The 25,133-nt window shown below is 43.9% G+C and overlaps 1 protein-coding gene across 2 annotated transcripts in view; it reads left to right on the forward strand.

Annotated features, from left to right (window-relative positions):
• Positions 1-23,474, forward strand: part of Gpr45 (G protein-coupled receptor 45) — an 87,932-nt gene extending 64,458 nt beyond the window's left edge. For both annotated transcript variants that reach the window (XM_031367348.1, XM_031367350.1), the window contains exon 2: positions 19,992-23,474. In XM_031367348.1, coding sequence (XP_031223208.1) covers positions 20,242-21,363 — 1,122 coding nt within the window. In that variant the 5' untranslated portion in view covers positions 19,992-20,241 and the 3' untranslated portion in view covers positions 21,364-23,474. The remainder of the gene's footprint in view (positions 1-19,991) is intronic.
• Positions 23,475-25,133: the final 1,659 nt, after the last annotated feature.

Below are 25,133 nucleotides of genomic sequence, written 5' to 3' on the forward strand. Positions count from 1 at the left end.
GGAACAAACTCTTCCCAGAACCCCCTTCCTTCTGCTTTGCCTCAATTCCCCCATCACTGTGCCACTCCTTCTGGGAACTAGAGTGTCTGGTCCCCAGCAGCAGAGACTACAGGTTCCCCAGACAGAAGGAATGTGACAATAACACGTGAGCCAGGGATTCTCTGTTGTTAGAACACTTGGAAACATTGTCAGCCAGCCTTCTATGTAACAACAGGTAGTTGCAACAACTGCCCTATAAAGAGGAGTGTTGGACACCCGGCCCTGGGTCTTGGAGATATCAGACCACAGGTGACTGCTTCTGTTGCTTTTAGGCCTGTGGTGAGGCAACATGCTGTGGCAGGAGCGTGTGTGGGAACAAAATCACTCACCTCATGCATGGTAAACAAAATAAGGAAGAGACAGAGACAAGCACCCAACGATCCCCTGCCAAAGTACACACCAAATAAATCAAGACCTTCTCCACTATCTCCTGCCCCTGAAGGGTTCTTCCAGCTCTCAATTAACACCACCCTGGGGGTCATGTAACACAGGGGTCTTCAGGAGGTGCTTAAAACTACACAAGAATCACTCGGGTTGGGCCTCCGTGTACAGCCCACTTACCCTCTGGAATGAGAGGAAGCTACACTTCTAAAAGGCACCCAGTTTACTCCAGCCCTATCCTTCACCTTGCTCCCTGCTTTCTTTCTGTGAATCAAACTGTCACAGAAGCTTAAAGGTTTCCTAAAAACATGGTAAAAAACAAAAACAAACAAAAAACAAAAAAGAAAAAAAAACAAAAAAACCAACCACCACCAAAAAACAAAACAAAACAAAACAAAAAACAAACCAAAACCAAAAAAAAAAAAAAAAAAACCCATAGTAGTAGTAGAATACATGGTAGCTACACATGCAAGGTACATCCTAAAGACCAATTTGTTTTTATTTTTATTGTTCAGTGCTGGGGTTCAAACTCAGGATCCCCACATACTAGGCAAGTGCTTTACCATCAAGTTATACCACTAGCACCAAGACAGTCCATTTCTAAATATTTGTTTTTCTTTTCTGTCTTTTATAAAATGTCTTTCAATATTTCTTTGAACTACTGTATGCATTGTTCTTTTCATCACTGAAACAAAATGGCTGATAGGAGTGACTTTGTGCAGGGAAGATTTATTTCGGCTCATGGTTCTGGTTTCAGGCGATTTCAGTTCATCTTGGCAAAGAAAGCTGGATGAGGTGGCTGAGCTTAGGGTAGGGGAATTGTGTGGTAGGATTCCTGACATCTCAGCAGATCAGGGAACACAAATCTGGGGTGAACATAGCTCCTCTCTAGCTGGAAGGTACCTGGATGGTTAATGAGGACAGCAATCTCAACACTAATTCACCCTTTCTGTCATTAGCAAGCACACAACTATTACGTTCTCCTTCAGACTAACAGGAGCACTTCCCACTCAAGATGTGAAAGGGGAGTTTGGGAGACCCTGGGCTATTGCTTTTAATATCCATTTTATGAACCTGAAAATGCTTTAATAATTTAGGTCTTAAGAAAAACAATGATAGAACCATAGATGAACTAGGCACACAGTAGGTCTCAGTGCACGAGACATGTGACACTACCCCACCCCCACTGCCTTCCACTCCACTCACCTCACTGCCTCCCACCCCCTTACCCATGGGCAACTACAGATGTGACAGCTTTAGCCAACAAGACATTTTGTCAGGGCTCTGGCACACATTTTCACTGTAGATAAATCTCTCTTGCAGTATGAGGCAGCTTTATTACTGTTTAGTAGAGCCTGGCCTGCTTTTCAGTTCTGTAATCGTCTCTCACCACTCACTGCTGGCCTCAAGAGTGGAGGAGACACAAGAATCCCCTGTGAGCAAACTCTTCCCCCACCACCACAAGAACAATCTTCATGAGCAGTCATGGATTCCCGTATTGGTTACTTTTCTGTTTCTGTAATAAAACACCAATGACCCAGGCATCTTGTGGAAGGAAGAGCTTGTTTTGACTTACGTTTGCAGAAGGTACAGACCATAATGGTGGGGAGCACATGGGTGCAAGTGGCTAGGAGAGGAAATTGGGAGATCACATCCTCTACCACAGGCACAAAACAGAACAAACTGGAAGAGACCAGCAACCTTTTTGTCACAAAGCCCTCCCCAGTGACATACTCCTAACACCTAAACCTTCCCAAACAGTAACACCAGTGGGGAACTAAGTATTCAGATGCCTGAGATTATAAGGAACATTCTCATTCAACCCGCCATAGACACCACCATTTATTTTTCCTTCTTAAGAAAATGTCTCACACTGTCAGTGGTGGCACATGCCTTTAATCCCAGCACTTGGGAGGCAGAGGCAGGTGGATTTCTGAGTTCAAGGCCAGCCTGGTCTACAGAGTGAGTTCCAGGACAGCCAGAGCTACACAGAGAAACTCTTTCTCAAAAAAGAAAGAAAGAAAGAAAGAAAGAAAGAAAGAAAGAAAGAAAGAAAGAAAGGAAGGAAGGAAGGAAGGAAGGAAGAAAGAAAGAAAGAAAGAAAGAAAGAAAGAAAGAAAGAAAGAAAGAAAGAAAGAAAGAAAGAAAGAAAGGAAGGAAGAAAGAAAGAAGTAAGAAAAAAAAAAAGGCCTCACTATGGTACCCAGCCTGGAACTCATGCAAACCAGGCTGGCTTCAAACCCAGAAAGACTCATTTGTCCCTGCCTCTAAGTGCTAGGATTAAAGGCTTATGCTACCTTGTCCTGTTTTAATATTGGTTAAACAATAAGTTAATAAATTAATTTCTCACTTAGAAGCTAAGAAACGTAGAACTTAAATCTCCGTTTCCTTCTTCCATTGTAAAAGTAGTGAATGGCCAGGCACAGGAGGGCCTAGTCCTCTGTTAAAGGAGAGCCACAGAAATCCACCCTGGAGTCCCTTAAGGATGACCCAGGTGAGGAGGTTCAGTTGCAGTGTACAAGGTTGTTGGTCCACCTAGGGCTTAGGTGCCAAAGGTGATGAGAGCAATGAGATAATGAGCTTCTATACTACACTACATTGCACTGCACTGCACTGCACTATACTACACTACACTACACTATACTATACTATACTACACTATACTATAATATACTATACTATAGTAAGAAGCACAATGCCCCCGAAGGATGCAGGACACCATCCCCCATCCCCGAGCAACCCTATACCAATAGCTAGTTCAGATCCACCACCCCCAGCACACCCACCAGATCTGGAACATCTGTCCTGGTGAAGATGCCTCCCTGTCTTTGTCGACTGCCTCATACCTTGTAGGGGGCTTTTCCAAACATCTGTTTTTCAATATATGTGTGTGTGTGTGTGTGTGTGTGTGTGTATACCAATTGGTATATATATATATATATATATATATATATATATATATACCAATCTAGTTCTACAAAAGAAGAAAGCAAGTGAACAGTTGGGAGTTCCTTTTAGGGTACAGGTTGAGAAGCAGAGCCAGGAACTTGGTACGTACCTTATTCCCAAGTCCTCATTGCCTCCTATATTTCATCTATTCATTGGTGGTTGGCATTCTGGTGACTTCAAGTGAGGAAATAATTTAACCTTGCCTTGCTGCTTGTACCACAAAACCTACTAGCTTTGGATCATGAATACCAGCACAGGACATAAGCCTCATATGGCCTCAGTGAAAATGGCCCTTTGTCAGTTCACTTCCGTGTATCCCAAGTGTGATGGTTTGTACATGCTTGGCCCAGGGAGCAGCAATATTAGAAGGTGTGGCCTTGTTGGAGTGGGTGTGGCCTTGTTGGAGTAGGTGTGTCACTGTGGGTGTGGATTTTATGATCATCCTAGCTGCCTGGAAACCAGTATTCTGCTAGCAGCCTTCAGATGAAGATGTAGAACTCTCAGCTCCTCCTGTACCATGCCTGCCTGGATGCTGCCATGTTCTTGCTTTGATGATAATGGACTGAACCTCTGAACCTGTAAGCCAGCCCCAATTAAATGTTGTCCATATAAGAGTTGCCTTGGTCATGGTGTCTGTTCACAGATATAAAACCCAACTAAGACACCAAGCATAGGAACGGATATTCAAGATGGGTAGAAAGTGGCTAGGATGACCAGGCCCACTGTTAGAATTGCTAAGTTCCTAGGTTGTAGCAATACCTCTCTATTTTGAAAATCAGTTGAAAGCACATTAAGAACTAAATTTGTGCTGCGTGGTGGTGGCACACGCCTTTAATCCCAGCACTTGGGAGGCAGAGGCAGGCAGATTTCTGGTCTACAGAGTGAGTTCCAGGACAGCCAGAGCTATACAGAAAAACCCGGTCTTGAAAAACAAAAACAAAAACAACAACAACAAAAAAAAGATTAAAAAAAAAGAACTAAATTTGTGATTGCAAAGAGGCATAAAGAATCTTTTCTGGGGTAGGAGGAATATTCTTGTATTAGTCAGGGTTCTCTAGAGTCACAGAACTTAAGGTAGTCTCTATGTAGTAAAGGAATTTATTGATGATTTACAGTCTATAGTCCAACTCCCAACAATCAACTCCCAACAATGGTCAGCAGCAGCTGTGAATGGAAGTCCAAGGATCCAGCAGTTGTTCAGTCCCACAAGGCAAGCAGATGAAGCAGAGAGAGCCTTCCTTCTTCTAATGTCCTTATATAGGTCTCCAGCCAAAGGTGTGACCCAGATTAAAGGTGTGTGCCACCACACCTTTAACCCCAGATGACCTTGCTTGAACTTGTATATCTTCCAGTCTTAATCTTCTAGGATTCATAGCCACTATGCCACCACACCTTTAATCCCAGACGATCTTGAACTCATAGATCTTTCTATCTTAATCCTCTGGAATTCATAGCCACTATACCTCAAGGTCTCCATGCCAAGATTCAGGTCGGAAACTTGTATCTCTCAGCCTCTAGATTAGGGCCAGGTGAGCCTTCTAATTCTGGATTGTAGTTCATTTCAGATATAGTCAAGTTGACAACCAGGAATAGCCACTACAATTCCCAAAGTTGATCACAGTGACTGACACATTTTAAATGGGCACAAAGCATCAATTCATAAACATACAATGGGAAAAGGCTTCATGCATGTCATGTGTACAAAGAGCTGAGTACGTCTCCTTCCTCATATTACAAATGGAAAAAACATTTTTTTAAAATTAGACTTAGGTGGATAGTTCCGTTTGGTTTTCTTTTCTCCAGAATTATGAGATAAGATGTTCGGAAAGTCACAGAGGCAGAAAGAATTTAAAATTAGTTTCTGAGAAAACCAGGTAAAAGAAGAAGGGTGTTGCAGGTGTGATTTTGAAGGAAAAAAATCTTTTTTTTTTTTTTTTTCACAAAGCAGCTCTGAGAAATTTGAGGTGTCAGTATCTGGTTTGTCTCCAGCGCCAGCCTCAGCTGTCCTCTGAGCCCCTGGGCCAGGCTGCTCGGGATGTCACGTAGTCTAGCTGGAGAAACTCAACATTGGCAGACCTTAATTTTTTTTAGCATCTTGAAAATGTGCTAATTGTCTCAGATTTTGTTAAAATATCAAGCTACATCCATTTTTAAACTGGTACCATATGCTTTGTGCCTGCAGCAGGATCTTCATACCTGGTTTGTGGACTTAAAAACCCTGCTTAGCTATAAGACCTCTAAATAAGTTGAGACAGGAGTGGAGTTGCTGGCTTCTAATCATGAAATTCACAGAAACAAATTCTCAGGGCTCCACTTGAAAGCTGATAACCCTTAGGGAGTCATGTGCTGTCTTCCCCTAAAAAAAGTGGTAACCAGAAGATGCAGAAAATAGAAATTGTGTGAATATCCTCCAGGTTGGTTTGGACTTTTTAGAATCCTTAAAGAACTAGTGGTTCTTTCTCAGATGTAGACCAAAGATGGCCCCCAGTTGATTGATTGCTCACCAGCTGAAACTGAAGGGACATATTTGTCCACATAAAGAGTCACATTTTGGGCTGGAGAAATGGCTCAGTGGTTAAGAGCACTGACTGCTCTTCCAGAGGTCCTGAGTTCAAATCCCACCAACCACATGGTGGCTTACAACCATCTGTAATGAGATCTGATGCCCTCTTTTGGGGTGTCTGAAGACAGCTACAGTGTACCTATATATAATAAATAAATAAATCTTTAAAAAAAAAAAAAGAATCACATTTTACACTGAATGCCATGACCGGGGCTTCCACAGTAGAATGCTTATGTGAAGTTGGACATATGGCATATAACTGTAATCCTAGTACTCTGGAGGCAAAGGCAGGAGGATCATGAGTTCAAGGCCAGCCTGGGCTACAAAGTAAGACTCATCTCAATAAAGATGTAACTTGATTTCTCTGCCCTCCACAAGTATCACTTTGTAAAAAAGGTTATTGTATTGGTCAGGTTCCTCCAGTTTAAATGAGGATACCAAGGCAGTGGGCAGATTCTACCTCTTGGAGGCAACCATGTGTGAACTGAAAACATCCTACCAACAGGGATCGTCAGTCTATCAGTGGAAGCCTCTCTCAGGGCATGCAAGACTTAGTCCTCAGCACTGCCAAAGAGATACCATTAAAAAATTATCCATATATTTTCTTGAAAATGTTCCCTAAACAATACTGCATAACACTGTGTACACAAACACACCTTCCATTCAATATCCTAAGTAATCTGAGTGTCTTGGGGATGCATGCAGGCTCTTAGCAAAGTCATCTTGGCGCCCTTTTAAGAAGACACTTGGACATTCACAGATTCAGTGTCAGTGGTCACCAAGGGATAGCTGTACATCACTGAGGCAATGGGAAAGAGGTAAGAGTGCATTTTGGAGCATTTTGTCTATTTGAAAGTCTTATATCAATGTGAAATGTAACTGCTGCTTTTGTGGTCATCAAATGTGTATAAGTGTTAGGGTTGACAAATGAGTTCAGCTCATTGTTGGGATGGGTCTCAGGGTTTCTATTGCTGAGAAGAGACACCATGACCAAGGCAACTCTTAAAAGGGATAACAGTTAACTGGAGCTGACGTACAGTTTAGAGGTTGAGTCCACTCTCTTGATGGCAGGAAGCATGGCAGCATCCAGGCAGACAGGGTCCTGGAAAAGCTGAGAGTTCTACATCTTGATCCAACTGCAGCCAGGAGAGAGACTGGCATCCTCAGGCAGCGAGGAGGAAGCTCTCTCAAAGCCCACACCCACAGTGACACACTGTCTCCAACAAGGCCACACCCACTCCAACAAGGCCCTGCCTCTTAACAGTGCCACTCCCTGGACCAAGCACATTGGAAGCACCACAGTCACATCCTCTGTGACACTGGAGCCACACATGCACTATTGCTGTGCCTAACGCATCAATCCTATCAGCCGTGGCAACATTGTGCCAGCCCCTGTGGTCAGTGACACTGTGATGCTGGACAATATCCTCTTCTATAGAGTCCTTATGCAGAGAAAGTAAAGAAGCAGCAAGACCTGAACAGAGAAATGGGACAGCAGTGAACCCCAGTGCCATCCTGTGTCTCCCATTGATCCAGCTCAAATCACAGGGGCTTTACTCTTGTTGTTGCTTTTTTATAGCTAGCAGACTTTACTTTTGAGAGACAATAAGTCTTGCTGTAGTTCAGATCTTAAATGTCTCCCTAAGGCCCATGTAGTGGCATTTTAGTCACAAACTTATGGAGCTTTGGGGAGGTGGTAGATATTTCGGAGTTGAGGCCTGGTGAGAGGAAGTTAGGTCTTTGGGAGTGTATCCTTGACGGGGACATTGTGACCTGACTTCTTTCCTCTGAGTTGCCTTTCTATTGCTATGATAAAATACCACATGCAAAGACATTTTAAGGAAGAAAGAGTTTGTTTTGGCTTATGATTCCAGAGAGGTGAAGGTCCATCATGGCAGGGAGGTGGCAAGCATAATGGCAGAAGCAGGAAGTTTAGACCATCATATCCTCAAACACAAGCAGGAAGCATAGAAAAAACTGGAAATGGCGGGAGGCTTTAAATACTCAAAGTTTGTTCCCAGATTTATGTCCCCCAGCAAGGTCCACTTTCCAAAGTTTTCACAGTCTCCCCAGATAGTGCCACCAACTGGAAACCAAATGTTTAAACATCTATCCTTATCGGGAATGTACTCTTCAAACTACCAAATTACACTCCCTCATTCCCACAGGCTCATGTTTGTATCATAATGCAAAATGCGTTTAGTCCAACTTCAAAAGTCTCCATGGTCTTTTTCACAGTCTCAACACTGTTTGAAAGTTCAAAGTCCAAAAATCTCTTCTGAGACTCAAGGCAATCTCTTAATTGTAATCCTTGCAATGTAAAAAATCAAATGGCATATTTCTAACATATAATGACAATTATATATATATATATATGTATTAATTATATATCCTATCTATCTATCTATCTATCTATCTATCTATCTATCTATCTATCTATCTATCTATCTATCTATCTATATTACTGTCTTAGTCAGAGTTTCCATTCCTGCACAAACATCATGACCAAGAAGCAAGTGGGGAAGGAAAGGGTTTATTCAGCTTACATTTCCCACATTGCTGTTCATCACCAAAGGAAGTCAGGACTGGAACTCAAACAGGTCAGGAAGCAGGAGCTGATGCAGAGGCCATAGAGAGATGTTACTTACTGGCTTGCTTCCTTTGCCTTGCTCAGCCTGCTCTCTTATAGAACCTAAGACTACCAGCCCAGGGATGGCACCACCCACAGTGAACCCTCCCCCCTTGATCACTAGTTGAGAAAATGCCTTACAGCTGGATCTCATGGAGGCATTTCTTCAACTGAAGCTCTTTTCTCTGTGATAACTCCAGCTTGTGTCAAGTTGACACAAAACCAACTACCATTGACAACTACCATTCCAAGAGGAATGGGGGCATAGTGGGGAAATACTGTACTAAAGCAAGGCCAAAAACCAACAGGGCAAACTTTAAATCCTGTAGCTTTCATGTGTAATGAATGGCTCCACTCTTCCAGTCTTTCTCCTTCTCTCTCTCCCCTCCCTCTCTCCCTCTCCCCTCCCTCTCTCTTGTTCTCTCTAGTTCTCATTCTCTCTCTCTCTCTCTCTCTCTCTCTCTCTCTCTCTCTCTCTCTCTCTCTCTCTCTCTCTCTCTCTCTCTCTCTCTCTCTCTCTCTCTCTCTCTCTCTCTCTCTCTCTCTCTCTCTCTCTTTCCTTCCAGTCCTGACAGACATCTCTTCTCAGCAGATATTCCATGGTTCTGGCATCTCCATCATCTTGGAGGGGGCTTCACTTTCACAATTTCACAAAATAACCTATTCAGAACCTTCACCCTGGCTCTCCTGCCTGCCCTTAGCAACTCTCTGAAGCCTCCCACTATGGAAGGAGAAGCCATGGTCCCTTCTCTCTCAAATTTTTCACGACTCTAAAACCATCATGATGTGGCTAACACTGTCAGTCTTAGCTTCTAGACTGGGGTGGAGCCTGACCTCCTTGAAAGAATCAGAGTAGCTCTTTCACTCAGCTTATTGCTAGGGTCAGAAAACCCATTAAGCTCTATTTCACAAGTTAGAAAGTTAGCTGGGCGGAGTCTTTCCCTGACGGCCCCCTTCCCTTTATTCCAGCGCTAAACAGCCTTTCCTTCTCGGCCCTAAACTCCTTAACTATCACAGCTTCATTCCATCACATACTTTGGCTGTAACGTAATTCTCCTAGTGATCTTTATCTCTACAAATTTTATACTTTTTTCTCTCTTTTCCCCATTCTCTTTTTTTTTCATTGTAGATCTGTGCAAGCAGTATTAGTAACAGCCATGTCGTGGATTCAATATTCAGTCTTGGAATTTCCCATACCAAAGAAATTTGTTTGTTATGCTTCTAGTTTAACCTCAAGCAAGTTCTCAAGACATGAGCAGAAGACAGTCAGGATTCTTTGCCAGATACCACAGGAAAGGCTTCTAAAGTCTTTGCTTCCCTTTGAGGTCTCTTGAGTTAGGACTCCATAATCCACATTGCTCTCCACAGGCTGATTCTAGTATGGCATTTTAAGTTCTGCTTACAACATTGAAACTCTTTCAGTCCCAAGTTCCTAAACCTTCCACATTCCTCAAAAGACCAACATGGCCAGGTTCATCACAGAAGTAAGCAACACTCAGGAACCAACTTCTGCCTTTAGTTACTTTTGGTTGCTGTGAAGGGAGAGTTTGTTTGGACATACAGTCCCAAAGGGCTGAGAGCATTATGGTGGGGAAGTGTGATGGGAAGCAGCAGGCATGGAAGCAGGAGCAGGAAAATGAATGCTCACAGCTTCAAATGCTAGCAAGGAGCAGAGAGCAAATTGGAAGTGAAGTGCAGGATTAAATCCTCAAAGCCCACCTTCAATGGTACTTCCTTCAGCAAGGCTCAGCTACTTCCCAAACAGCACCACCAACTGGGGACCAGGTATTCAAATATCTGAGCCTGTGGGGGACATTCTCATCCAAACCACCATATTTCCTCTTAGTATTTGCCTCTCAGCTCCCTAACTTGATTTTGCTGCTTCACTAGGGACACAAAACATCAAAGCCAGAGTCCAAAATTGTGACCCAAAATAGATCTTTGCTCTTTCTAAGTTGAGTGTCTAATGTACATTGTTGTAGTAATGAAAAGTAGTTGAATGCAGGTCCAATCCACAGCTAATGACTCTTCTCCATCTGTTTTATAGGGATTGAACCAGGTTGTGAGAAGCCTGGTGGTCCAGGGCCTGCCTGTCACACCAAATCTCCAAAGTGCTTCCACAGAGTCCCAGAGTACTTCCTTATTCCTATATTTGAATATTCCATATGAAAGACATGGCTACTTCTCCAAATTAGTAATTCAACTGTAGTGTAAAAAAATCTGGTGTGATTTTTCAATGTGTGATTATTTACGTGGCCTCTGTGGAGTTGGAGCCATAAGACTCTGGGTCTTGGAGTCAAGACCTTGGGTGCTGAAGTCCACAGCACTCATGCACCAGACACTCCATGCACTGCATCTCATCTCTAAGTGACTCGTGGTACTATTGTAAATGTTACTGTGTATCATTCTAGGGCATCACAAGGGGAGAAAAGTCTGATCATGTTTAGTACGGATACAATTTTTACCTTAAATGTCTTCAATCTGCAGTTGATTGCATCAATGAATTCAGGAGCCCTTGACACAGAGGGTCCCCTGTACTAAATGGAACTAGTAAAAATGAGATAATATAAAAAAAGAGTTAGTGTGAGAGTTAAACAAGAGAAGTTATATCAGGCATTTCCTTAGAGTTGTCACTGATAATACCCAACCTCCTAGAGGCTTTTTGAAGGCCAACTGGTGCCTCACACAGAGTTTCTGATCTAGTAGGAGTTCCCAAAGATATAGCAAGCGCCTAGTTGGTATGGATGCCAATGTTGCCAATCCAGGGCCAACCTCCAGAACTTCCCAACTATGTAAAGGCCTTCACCTAGCATGGGAAATGTCCAACAGGAAATTTAACCATGGATGAAAAGAATAAGCAATAAAAATGTGCTTCATTAAGAACATTGCCAATTCTGCCCTTGTTGAAAATCCTGCCCACCCACCCACCCCGACCCTCCGGCCTCAGAGCCTTGCCTGAGTTGAGGACTAAAAAACATGCTCCTTTCAGCTCACCTTTCTTTTAAGTTGAGACACATGGCCCAACACCTGTTTCTAAACACAGCTACTTGATGTATTACTTTTGGCAGCCCTGGCGTTTTTTTTTTAATTGCCGATAAAGTTATTGAGATTGAAACATACCATCTGTTTGAGTTTGTATCGAAGAGGCAGGTGACAAGGTTGCAGGTAATGATAGAGTCAAGCTGTTTCCACAGCAAAAGGCTGTTCCTTGCTTTTCCATCTGCCAACATTGACACCATTTCCAGATTTGGCATTTGGAAAACAATATGTCCTTCTGGAGAAGGCATTGAAAAACCCAATATTCCAAGCATCAGTGGGTTGGTTACATGAAGCAATATTAAATGCTGTGGAGACAGAGCTTATCAATTTTCCTGCTACTAAGCTGAAACAGGACTAGAAAGAAGAAAACAAATTCTGTGTGTGTGTGTGTGTGTGTGTGTGTGTGTGTGTGTGTGTGTGTGTACTTATATGTCCAATGTATCTGATTTTTCTCCGGTTTTTGAAAAACAGTTTCAAAAGGTTACAAACACTGGGCTGGTGAGATGGCTCAGTGGGCAAAGGTATTTGCCAAGCATTATGACTTTGGTTTGATCCTGGAATCCACATAGTAGAGAAAGAAAGCCAACTCTGGCATATTGTCCTCTGGTCTTTACAAGTGGGCTATACACAAGCATATGTGTGCACATCTGTGCTCCCACACACACACACATTATACACACACACACACACACACACACACACACACACACACGCACACTACACATTTTAAAGCAAACACATACACCAAGATGCTGGACATGCAAATGGTTTGCTCTCTTATCTGTGAGTGATGGCTCTGCCATATTGGTTTTTATCCATGTGCAAACGTGTTAAGATGCAGAGGATTCTTCCTGAAGTTCACAACTGGAAGAAGAGGCTAACAGAACATCGGAACCGAACTGGAAACCTAACTCTAGCACCAGACACCATTGGCTAGAGTACAGCCCTGTTCTCCACTGGGCCTGACCCAAGCAGGACAGTATAGGGGAGTCCATCAAAGATTGTCAGAGCTGGGGAGATTCACAGTGACCCTAGAGCAGTAACATTGCTCACATGGGAGACAGCCAAATGGCTCATGGGAAGGGATTGTGAGTTCTGGAGGAGTCGATGGGGCAATGTCTCCTCTCCATGACTTGGTACCCAACCATGCTCTTTTGATGAAACAATTGTTGTGAGTGATGAGATCACAGTATTGGATTGGTTTATATGAATATGAGATCCTTTATCTCATTTTGGACCCTGTCCATTCTTCTTTTATAGTATCTCCTTAGCCACCTGTGGTGATCTGAATGACCCCCATAGGCTCATATGGAGTGGTACTGTTAGGAAGTGTGGCCTTATTGAGTGGGCGTGGCCTCGTGGAGAAGGTGTGTCACTGGGGGTGAGCTTTGAGATTTCAGAAGCTTAAACCAGGCCTAATGGCTCACTCTCATTTCCTGCTGCCTGTGGATCCTCTAGCCTTTCTCCAGCACATGTCTGCCCCAGTGTTGCCAGGCTCCCCCACCACGATGATAATGGACTGAACTTCCGAAACATAAGCTAGTCCCAATTAAATGTTTTCCTTTATAAGAGTTGCTGTGGCCGTGGTGTCTCATTAAAGGAATAAAAACCCGATATACCACCCAAGACCAGTTGGTACTAGCTTGAAGCAGACATGGGTGAGCCTTCAGAAATCCTGCCCACTCTTTGTAAAAGGAGTTATTTATATAGTATTGTCCATTGAGAGCCACCTAGATTAAACTGGGAGAACAGTAAAGACCATCCTAAAGGAATACAATAGAGTACTCCCAAGAGTGCCAAGATTGTTGGGTAAAAATCTTAGTGTCACACATGTGATTCCCACTATGAGTTATTGGTTAGGGAGACCACTGAAACCCTACAAGCCCAAAGGTCATTGCCACAGTGGGTGGCTGCATGCCAGAACTAGATATGAAGACTCTTTCTAAAGACACTGCATGCTTTAGCTTCCAGGCATGAAGAAATCAAACTGGGACTCAGCCAGAAGTTCCTTCCCTGAGGGTTACCTTTTTCAGTGATAGAAAGTATCATGCAGGCTGCTGGGGAAAAGTGGCGCCAATAGTCTGCCTTGGTTACAGACCCCGCATTCCACCATATGAGTATGCCAAAGAAGGTGCATTCATTGATGAAACAGCAGTACGACTATTAGGATACAACCAAACAAGTTATTCTTTTATCTTAGGTTATTCCACATGAAAGAACTCCCATCTGGTAAGCCAGGTCAAATTCCTGCAGCAGAAAGTTCATAGGTCCCGGCGGCAATGCAACTGCTATTAGAATTTTTTTTTTTAATGTATGTGATATGCTTGTGTGAAATCCCCTTCTAAACATCAGTGTTTACAACCATTTATTACTGGCACTGTCAGGTAGATTGGCCATGCTTGGGAACTTCTTCATTCCAATAAGTGATATGCTGCAGAGACTCATGCCCAGTCATGTTCCTGAGACTGGGTGACAGTTTTTGTGTAGTTGTCCATTCTCAGCCACAGATGGAACAGAATTAGAAAATTTTTTATCACTCCCTCCAAGATTTAGGACCCATCAGGGAAGAAGGACCTGAAAGAATCTAAAAACCAGAGGAAATGGGGGGGGGGAGGTGCTGTATAGCTGCAATTTCTTCTAAATTGAAATGTTGTCTTTGGAGGAAGAAGGGATGCTCAGTAAAAAAAAAAATAGACAAAAGTCAAAAATCTCAGAAAATATATATGCTTTGAAGGCTCAGAAAGCTGCTGGTGCCTCTAGGATTCACAGTGTCCTTCTTCTGGATCTTCATTACATCTCTACTCATGTGAAAAAAACACCATGAGCAAGGCAACTTTATGGAAGAAAGGGTTCAGTATTATGATTTCAGACAGGTTGGTTGTCTCTGTTAATCTTTCTGTGGGGTTCCTATCCCTTCTGGGCCCACAATCCTTCCTCCTATTCTTCCATATGCGTCTCCAAGCTCAATCCACTGTTTGGCTGGGAGTGTATGCCTCTGTCTGAGGCAGTCGGTGGGTAGACCCTCTCAGAAGACAGCCATGCTAGACTCCTGTCTGCAAACATAAAAGAGGATATCATTAATAGTGTCGGGGATTGGTGCTTGACCATGAGATGAGTCTCAAGTTGCGCCAGTTCTTGGTTGAGAATTCCTTCCACCACTGTTCTATCCCCAATTCCAACATTTCTTTAGACAGGATAAATTTGGGGGCTGAAAGTTTTGTGGGTGAGTTGGTGTTCCTATCGCTCCACCAGGGTTCCTGCCTGGCCACAGGAAGCAGCCTCCCCAGGCTCCATATCTCCAATGTTGTGAGTCACAGCTAAGGACATCCCACTGATTCCTTCCCTTATCCAGGTCTCAGTTTCTTCCTGGAGATGCCCCCTACCCACCTTCCATTCTTGTTGGTTGCAGATTTCTATTCATTTTCATGGCCATCTAGCCATCCCCGATGCCCTTCCTCCCACCCGACCCAGAACCACCCCCCCACTCCTCTCCCAATCCCGTTCTACCCATTTCCCTCCCTCCATCTGTCTTTCATGACCATTCCCCCTTACCAGTGAGACTCAAGTGTCCTTGCTTGTGCCTTCCTTCCTATCCACACTCCTTGAGTCTATGAAGTGTAGCATTGGCATCATGTATTTTATGGCTAATATCTTCTTATAAGTGAATACATACCATGCATGACCTTTTGGAACTGGGTTACCTCACTCAGGATTATATTCTCAAGTTCCATTCATTTGCCTGGAAAGTTCATGACGTCTTTGTTTTTTATAATTGAGTAATAAGTATTCCATTGTGTAGATGTACCACATTTTCTTTATCCATTCTTCAGTCGAGGGACATCTTGGTTATTTCCAGCTCCTTGCTATAACAAATAAAGCTGCTATGAACATAACTGAGAAAGTGTGTTTGTGAGATGTTGGAGCATCTTTTGGGTATAAGCCCAAGAGTGTTATAGCTAGGTCTTGAAGTAGATCTCTACCAAGTTTGAGAAAGTGCCAAATTGATTTCCAGAGTTGTTCAAGTTTGCACTCCTACCTGCAATGGAGGAGTGTTGATGGAAGACTTTTTAATGGTAAAGAAAATTAAAGCCTGAAAATTGGGCCTAGCATTCAAACCGGTATGTGTTCTACCACAGGATTCGTGGGAAGACAATACCCAATTTACAAAGAAGGTGACTGCATGTATCTTTGGATTTAAATGACTCAGTGTGTATCCCACCTAGTAAAAATTGACCCAGATGTACACTTTTCACCAACATTTCCATAAAAAATATTAATAAAACTTCAAGAGAAAAATATCTGTCATCAATGAAGCAAAATAATGGAATCTACTTTAAACCTAGCATCAGTAATGCCAGCTGCTGAAGGGGCAAAGTCTCTTTTTCTGATAGTAAATTCTTCTGCCTCAGTAGTCAGCCAAAGTATCCCTCTGTGAGAAGGTAGAAGAAAAATATTTTCTTTTCCAGTGATACAAAGGCTTTCTTAGCTTGCTGCTGTCCCTGGAACCTTTTCTTATCAAGTAGACTACAGACGTTTTCCAGAAAAGAGACAGCTATGGATTTAAGAACAAATGAATCATAAGCCACTGTGGTACTGACCCAGTGGGCAGAGCCCAGGTCTGGAGCAGAGGCAAACATTCAGGAGGGATAGCAAGCAAGGAAATACTAGACCAAAGCATGACATGCCAGGGTTAAAACAGAGGTGACAAGAAACTCAAGGGAAACACAAACATCTGAACACGACAGCCATGGGCCATACATGAAATAAATATGTAATTCTTTTTAGTGTCAAGGTTTTGATTAGTTACAAAATATTTACACTCAACTTGTCCTTTATATTAGGAATGTACTTCTGGTATGTCTGGTCTCTATAGATCATAATGTTGAACCAGTCATAAACATATGATTCTAACAGATAACATACCCAAATCTGAACAATATTACACTGTCATAAGAGTGTAAATAGCTTTACTGGGAGTTATTTTTTTAAAAAATATTATTGTATGTATATGAATACAGTGTCAATGCCTCCAGACACACTAGAAGAGGGCAAAAGATCCCATTACAGATGGTTGTGAGCTACTATGAGGTTGCTGGGAAATTGAAGTCAGGACCTTTGGAAAAGCAGTCAGTGCTCTTAACAACTCTCCGGCCCTGGGAGTTAAATACGTAAGTTAACTAGGCAAAGATAGATGTAAAAGTCTGAAAGAATGTGGGTAAAGATAAGAGGTACTTAACACTATATATGGTAGAGACAAAATGGATACCCATTCTTAGTGGGGTATCATGCAGAGATTTGTTTATCTTCTTACAGTTACAATGTTACTCGGATGACTTCAAAACACTAATTCATCAATCATTAGGAGATAGTTTCGGTTAGGGTTCTATCGCTGTGAAGAGACACCATGACCACCACAACCCCTGGGGCTGGCTTACAGTTTTAGGTGTTTAGTCCATGGCATGGTAGCATGCAGGAGGACATGGTGCTGGAGAAGAAGCTTGAGAGTTCTACATCCAGTCTCCAGGCTGTAGGGAGAGAGAGAGCCACTGGGCCAGCCTTGAACTTTTGAAAGTATCACTACCTCTAGCGATACTTTTTTTTTTTTTTCTGACAAAGCCACATCTCCTAATCCTGCCAACTCCTATGCCTATACTGGGCGTTTTCATTCAAAACAACACAGTGAGGCGATAGAACAAGCTCAACTTTAGTATACTGTGGTGAGAACAATGGCATTTCTAAGTGAGTAAGTCAAGAACTAAGCTGTAAGCTTGTTCTCCATCACTGTGTGAGCATCAGCTGTATAAGTCAAGCTAGAAACTGCTGGAGGCAGCTGTTGGCAGGGGAGCTGGGAAAGATGCAGATAAGAGATCAGACACATGCACACATACACATAGCCTCTGCCCATTCTACCTACTCACTCTTGACTTTTTTTCTCCCCCTTGTAACTTCTGTTTGGATGACCTTTGGCATGGTGCTGAAAATAGATGCATGAAGAGGTCTCAGGAGGGAGGGAGTGAAGAAACTCAATAGAGAATTTCTTGTTGAAGATGAGCTAAGATGAGGGAAGTTACGGAGAAATGCAAGGAAATGGGAAACAAATGGACAGCCTGAGAAGAGGACCAGACTGTAGGGTATAGCTGTCCCCAGCAGCTGGGGCTTTTCTGTAGGAGGATCAAGCACAGCAAGCCAGAAGGAAGCTGGGGCAGAATAGACCTTACTTCTCACAACTGTTCATGGATGAGGGTCCATCCCTCTAGGTAAGGGAATCTAGAGGGGACAAGAGAGCCTCCAGCATATCTTACAGCCTTGTCCACATACTACTCTGTCACCTCTCTCAGCAGCTGTAGCTACTACAAACTCCTAGTTCCTATTTCTAGCTAAGTGCCTGGAGTCTGCTTCCTCGTGCTCAGGCTCTAGAGTAGGCTTCCTGGGGCCACCATCTTGGAACAGTCAGCAGCAGCGGTCATGATGGGACTTCAAAACATGCTGACCTTAGGTCTGTTTCACATTCAAATGTGTGATCATGACTATATTGTGTACATGAAATAGTAGTCGTTGTAACAATGGGATTGGCTTGCTTCGGGCTTACATGGTAACAGTGCCACTTCCAGAGAGCCTTCCACCACAGGACTCTGAGATACACTCCACTGCTCTGTACTCGGGCCTGGTTTGTTCCAGATGAAGGAGTCAGCAGAAGGGATTAGTGAGTGAGGACATTCAGAGAATGGATACACAGGGGAGCATTTGTTTCACCCAGCAGAGACAACAGATTCCAGACCTTGGCTCCTGGATGCCATTCCTGGACACAACATCCCAGAGAAAGGCAGTAAAAATCAACGCTGTTTGTAAGAACGGGTCCTCTCTCCTCTTTCTCAGTGTTTCTAAGAAGAACCTTATAGCATCTACACACTTGTCGGAAGTGTTGCTGCCAGAGAAACCGGGCAGAGGATAGATACAAGGTCACTGTTTTCTCATAACATTCTCCATGTGAATGTGTTTGACTAGTCTCAAAATCAAACACATTTAAAATTTTTAGTACAAGCATATTAAAAAATTTTTTTTCTCAGAGGATAGATCTCAGTACAGAGGGTGGAAGGCCGACTTTCAGGTTGATGGGTATGTTTATGGCCTTGATGGTAGTAACAATCTCCAGGTATACACTTGTCCCAGGCACTATTGAGATGTAAATGTATACACCTGTTCAAATGCCATTCACACCTCAAGAAGGTTATAGACTTTGAGTCTGGTTAATTTTGCTATGAGATTTTTAAAAAAATAAATAAATAATGAAGTTTGTTTTGTCAATCTCCACTTTTAACTTTGCATAGTCCAGAATCTTCTCTTTACAAAGAAGACATAAATCAGTATTAAGGTGATAGTATACAAAAACTACTCATCTCTTCATCAGGGAGCCAGGTGCTGTCCTAGGTTCTGGGGACTAACAGAATAAAGCAGGAGAGATCTCTGTTCTCTCTTTACTTTTATTTATTTTATATGTGTGAGTACACTGTAGTTGTATAGATGGCCATGAGCTATCATGTGTGTGGCTGTTGGGAATTGAATTCAGGACCTCTACTGGCCCCGCTCACTCCAGCCCTGCTCACTCTGCCCCACTCGATCTGGCGTAATTCACTGCAGCTGTCTTCAGACGCATCAGAAGAGGGCATCAGATCTCATTACGGGTGGTTGTGAGCCACCATGTGGTTGCTGGGATCCGAACTCAGGACCTTCAGAAGAGCAGTCAGTGCTCTTACCCACTGAGCCATCTCACCAGCCCATCCCTGTCCTCTTGAAGCTAGCATTCCAAAGCAGGTGGTTTGCTCAAGGCCTCATTGATTTTCATAAAACCCAAGCCAAACTACATAAATACTAGTTCCAAAGTACCCACAAGGCAGTGCTTCCAGTTGCCCAGAGGAGAGCTAGCTGCTTGAATTTCCTAGGCTGCTTGACAAGACTCAACAATGTAAATACCAACCTTTATCCTGAGTCAGAAATAAATGAGTCATTTTTCTGGATGCTCTCCTGCCCATGGGAATTCACAGAGAACTGGTTTCAACATCCCCTTACAGACTAACACCTCTGGGCTCTCAAGTCTCTTGCAGAAAATTGTAAGGGGCTTGAATATAACACGTTAATTCATCCCCAGATTAGGGATGACACACTATGATGTAAATGGTATGCAAATAGTTGTATAGCACAGAAAACCGGGAGATCGTGTACGTTCAGTGCACACTCTGCTGGAGTTTTCTGAATATTTCCTGGGCTGGTTGGCTGAATGCATAAGCTTGAAACCCTCATACAAGTTAGACCATTGGTACATGTAAAACTTAGATCGTGCTCCATCCCATCCGGCTTCCAATATCTTGATTCTTCTCTCTCTGCTTGCTTTAGGCTGTAGTGTCCTAGGGAGCTATGCAAGCACATGGCTGCCACAGAGACAGGACAAGGATGTGACTGATAACTCACAAAACCCAGCTAGCACCTCCAAAGAAAGATTTCTCCCAACGATATTCAAGAGCCCTAGAGATCCTGCAATAATCGATTGAAAAGATGAAGCCAGCAGACAGAAAATGAAAGGCACCCGAGCGCTGGAGGGTTCCCTTGTAGCTACTTCTATCCAGGTCCCGAATTTCTCTTCACCATGGCCTGTAACAGCACACCCATGGGGACTTACGAACATCTCCTGCTGAATGTGAGCAACACTTTGGACCCCGGGACCACCCCACTGTCCACACCGCTCAGGATCTCGCTGGCAATAATGATGCTGCTCATGATCGTGGTAGGATTCCTCGGCAACACGGTGGTCTGCATCATCGTGTACCAGAGGCCAGCCATGCGTTCAGCCATCAACCTGCTGCTGGCCACCTTGGCCTTCTCAGACATCATGCTGTCCTTATGCTGCATGCCTTTCACCGCCATCACCCTCATCACTGTTCGCTGGCACTTCGGGGACCACTTTTGTCGGCTTTCAGCTACTCTCTATTGGTTTTTTGTCCTTGAGGGCGTGGCCATCCTGCTCATTATTAGCGTGGACCGATTTCTCATCATCGTGCAGCGTCAGGACAAGCTGAACCCACGCAGGGCTAAGATGATCATCGCGGCCTCCTGGGTGCTGTCTTTCTGCATCTCTGCGCCCTCCTTCACTGGCTGGACGTTCATGGAGGTGCCTGCTCGGGCCCCACAGTGCGTGCTGGGCTACACTGAGTTCCCAGCGGAACGTGCCTATGTGGTGACACTGGTGGTAGCAGTGTTCTTTGCTCCCTTCGGCGTCATGCTGTGCTCCTATCTGTGCATCCTCAATACGGTGCGGAAGAACGCTGTCCGTGTGCACAACCAGTCGGACAGCCTGGACCTCAGACATCTAACCGGGGCTGGCCTGAGACGTCTCCGGCGGCAGCAGCAGCAGGCCAGCCTGGATCTGAGCTTCAAAACCAAGGCCTTCACCACCATCCTCATCCTCTTCGTGGGCTTTTCGCTCTGCTGGCTGCCGCACTCAGTCTACAGCCTGCTGTCTGCGTTCAGCCGGCAGTTCTATTACAGCGCCTCCTTCTACACCACCAGCACATGCGTCCTGTGGCTCAGTTACCTCAAGTCTGTTTTCAACCCCATTGTCTACTGCTGGAGGATCAAGAAATTCCGCGAGGCCTGCATAGAGTTGCTTCCCCAAACTTTCCAAATCCTCCCTAAAGTGCCTGAGCGGATCCAGAGGAAAATCCAGCCGAGCACCGTCTATGTGTGCAACGAAAACCAATCCGCTGTCTAGGGAGCAGGTGAGTGCAGGTCGACAGACCACTCAAATGGTCCCGGCCCAGACTCTGCTCCCTAGCCTTTAGTTGTCTGCGTTCTGTGGTGACTACACAAGCACAAAGGTACTCATTTGTTACCAGGTGATCTGTGGCTTTCAATTTTCCAGTTTCCATTCAGATGAATTATTGTCTTCTCTCTCTCAGAAAAACCATATATAGCTCTCATGGGAATTGGGGCTTGCAGAAGTCGGCCAGAAAGTGAGAAGGGATGTGGGGGAAGCAAAAAGTGAAGTCGGCTGAGGGTGGGGCAAGAGGAGAATCTGCCAATAGAGCACGTCACTTTCATCCAAGCCCCCACTCCACATGCTCAGGAGAAACCCCTGGTGGCAGATCGTGGTGGCCATTGTTCACTCTGATGCCGGCATTCTTCAGAGTTGTATCTGCAGGGCCTGGGTACAACACAGAGGTCTTTATAATGTTCAGCTGTGTGTTTCTGATCACATAAAATTATCCTTTCTAGAAAGGAATCACGCTGGGGTTGGGATGTTCTTAAGGTCTCCAGTGTGGCAGGGGATGGTGGTGTCAGTGGCCCAAAGCTCAAAATGTGCTTTGTGACAGCTTAACCGAAATGAGGAATCCACCTAGACACTCACTCAGGCAAGTGCCCAACCCTTACACATCTGGCTAGCCTGACAGTCCCTGTCTATCTGCTCCTGTCCCCTCTCTGATCCCTCTGTTTGCATCCTTTCCAGTGTGCTAAGAACATATTTCGTGTTCCTCATCCACTGGACAAATGTTTGCAGTGACTTGCTCTCGGAAGCAGGAGCAGCCAGTGGCCCTGGCTTTGTTTACACATCTCTGGACAACCCAGAGCCTTGTGAGGCACCAAATCCACATTAGCACTGGAACTGCTATTGGGATAGAACAGACACCCTTCCCCAAAGTGGGGCTTACACCCATCCACCTCTGTTCCTCCTACCTCACTCATGTCCACTGCTGCTGTCAAATCCTCTTGCCCAGAACCTGATCCTGGGAGTGAAATTACTTAGAGGAGACACTTTGCTTGTACCCTACACTTGGCCCACTCTGCTTGTGGCCGTCCGTTATGACAGCTTCCAGTGTAGGAAGGTGAGTCCTGCAGATCTGGGACACGGCAGTGGGTCCATTGAGCTCTCTTTACCAAGTCAGATCTGAAGAGAGGGAGAAATTCAGAAAATCTGATTCCAGGTCTGACTCTTATCAGGGACCAGTTAGTAATATTGTTCATTTCATCTTCTTCTGTCAGCCTCAGTTTACCCGATTGTTAAAGGAGAAAGCAGGTCTACACGGCTTCAGTTCCCTTCATTCTACACTTACATTAGCCAAAAGGCTAAGAAGCGATAAGTCCCCTGGGTTCTCAAAACTGGATGTCTCCTGCCTGGGATCACCAGGTCCTGTGCATTCATGTATTCACCTGTAGCTGGGCATTTATTAAGTGCCTGTTGGATGAAATGCACTGTGCAAGTAATAGTAGTGGGAAAAGACTGGACAACACCTAAACCCAATTGATTTATCTCAGGAGTGTGAGAACTCAGCCCGCTTTGCTCTTTTCTTCTCTCTCTCCAAGTTGTACTCAGATCCCAGCTCCCGACTCTCCTGCTCTCTGTGGTGATGGAGACAGTGAAGGAAGCTGGGGTGTGACGAGACCATAACTTACGTTAAGTTCAGCCCAGGGAAGTGTGTCTGTCAAGAAAACGACTGACTGGTTTCCATCGGAAAAGAGGGAAAGGGAGAGAAGATGGTACTGGTGTGTAGTTTATCAAAGCTGGTGCCACCAATCCTATGCCTCTCTCAGTACCCCAGCAAGGATAGGATTAGCCTCAGCTTCCATGGGTCAGGTTCACAGGGCCCAATGGTGCACGAGAGAATTGCCAGACCACTGTGGGGGGCAAGCCTATGGGCGCCTCTCCTCCAGTGGTATTTTAGAGAATTTTTTTCAGGAACCTTGAACAAAAGGAGAAATCACAAAACTGAATGAAGGTACCAAAATTTACATCAATGTGTGTTATATGATGTATGTTGGATAGTAATATATATGTTTCAAAGTAATAATTTTGTATATATTTTAAATAAAGTATTATGGCTCTTTCAGTGTATAAAAGCGTGGTTTTGCCAATTTTTTTTTTTTTTAGTACCAAGACTACTATGATAAGTCTGGAATACTGTGCCTAGGATAAATGGGTATATTTATCAGCCTGTTCAGGCTACATCTTTGACTATGTAATTACAAGCTATGCAAACCCAGGTTTTAAGGTTCCAGAACCTGGAAAGTCTAAGATCAAGACACCAATTGATTTAATATCCAGAAGGAAGAGTCTCTTTATGCACAGGAGATGCCTTGTTGCCGTGTCTTCACATGGCAGAAGCAGAATGGAGGTTCTTCATGTGTGGGGTGTGGGTGTGCATGATCATGTGTGTTCACATGTGTATGAAGGTGTGTGTGCATGATCATGTGTATTCTTTTGGGTATGCAGGTGTATGTGTGCGTGCATGTGTGCATGTATGCATGTGGAGGCCAGAGCTTGACACTGGGTGCCTTTCTCTATCGTTTTCCACATTAAAAATAAATAAATAAAGATGCTAGTCCTATTCAGGAGAGTGGAGCCCCCATGACCGAAGCACCTCCCCATAGCCCCCTTTCTTAACACTAACACACTAGTGTTAAGTTGCAGTGTCAGAATTTGGAAAAAACTTCTTTATAACTATAGCAATTCCAAAGCTACAGTGACCTCCTGAGGGTCTATACAGCCTGTAGGTAACCAGCAAGACTGAATGAAGCAGGCTGTGATGCCCAGAGGACAGAAACGGTTGGAGCCACAGGTGTCTCAATGTCGAGGCTGCTCTTGACGGAGAGCACGATCGTTTTGCTGAATCAGCAAGCAGCTTGTCTGGATGCTGGCGGAAGCTGACCACCTCCACTGTATGCTCAGAATTACCCATACTTCTAGGAACTTCTGTCTCCTGAGATTTGTAGTCATTTGTAGGATTTAACCCAGGCCTGGATTTCTAGTATCTATGACATCAGAGTAACTACATACATGATTTTTCTTCCTGTAAATGCTCAAGGAAAAGAAAGAAACCTTTCAGGCGTAGGAGTAACTAATTCCCATCCCGTGTAGATACCTGGGTCCCGGGCAAGGGCCACAGCATTTGAGACACAAAGTCATGTTCTAAAAAGGTCCTGGGACCAGTCACCTACAGATGCCCACATTTAGAGCTGGTCCTCTTATATACGTTTTGGAGTATTCACAGAATCAATATGCACACGCCAGGATACTTCAAGGCATTTGTAGATGACTTAAAACCAAATGATGCACATACTGTACAGATGCACAGCATACCACATTCTTCTTAAGGAACCACAGGGGGAAATCTGTATTTATTTAGTACAAAGGATTTCAAATATTTTCCATCCATGGATGGTTGACTACATGGGTGTAGAACCCAAAGATATTGTTCTAATTATAGTGAATCAAAAAAAAAAACCCATCATCTTTTTTCAAACTTTTTTCATTTATTTGTATATATATGTATGTATGTATACACACTATAAATATATATGTATATATATAGACCTTATTCATATATTCACATAATCATACATATAAGACAGAGAAAGAGAGTGTATGTATGCACAGCATGTGTTGAAGTTAGAGCACAATTTGTGAAGGTCCAGGTAATTGACCTTGAGTCGTCAGGTTAGGTGACAAGCACTTTTACCCACTGAGCTGTCTAGCCAGACCCTGTC

This window comes from Mastomys coucha, unplaced genomic scaffold, assembly GCF_008632895.1.
Source record: "Mastomys coucha isolate ucsf_1 unplaced genomic scaffold, UCSF_Mcou_1 pScaffold14, whole genome shotgun sequence".
NCBI lineage: Eukaryota > Metazoa > Chordata > Mammalia > Rodentia > Muridae > Mastomys > Mastomys coucha.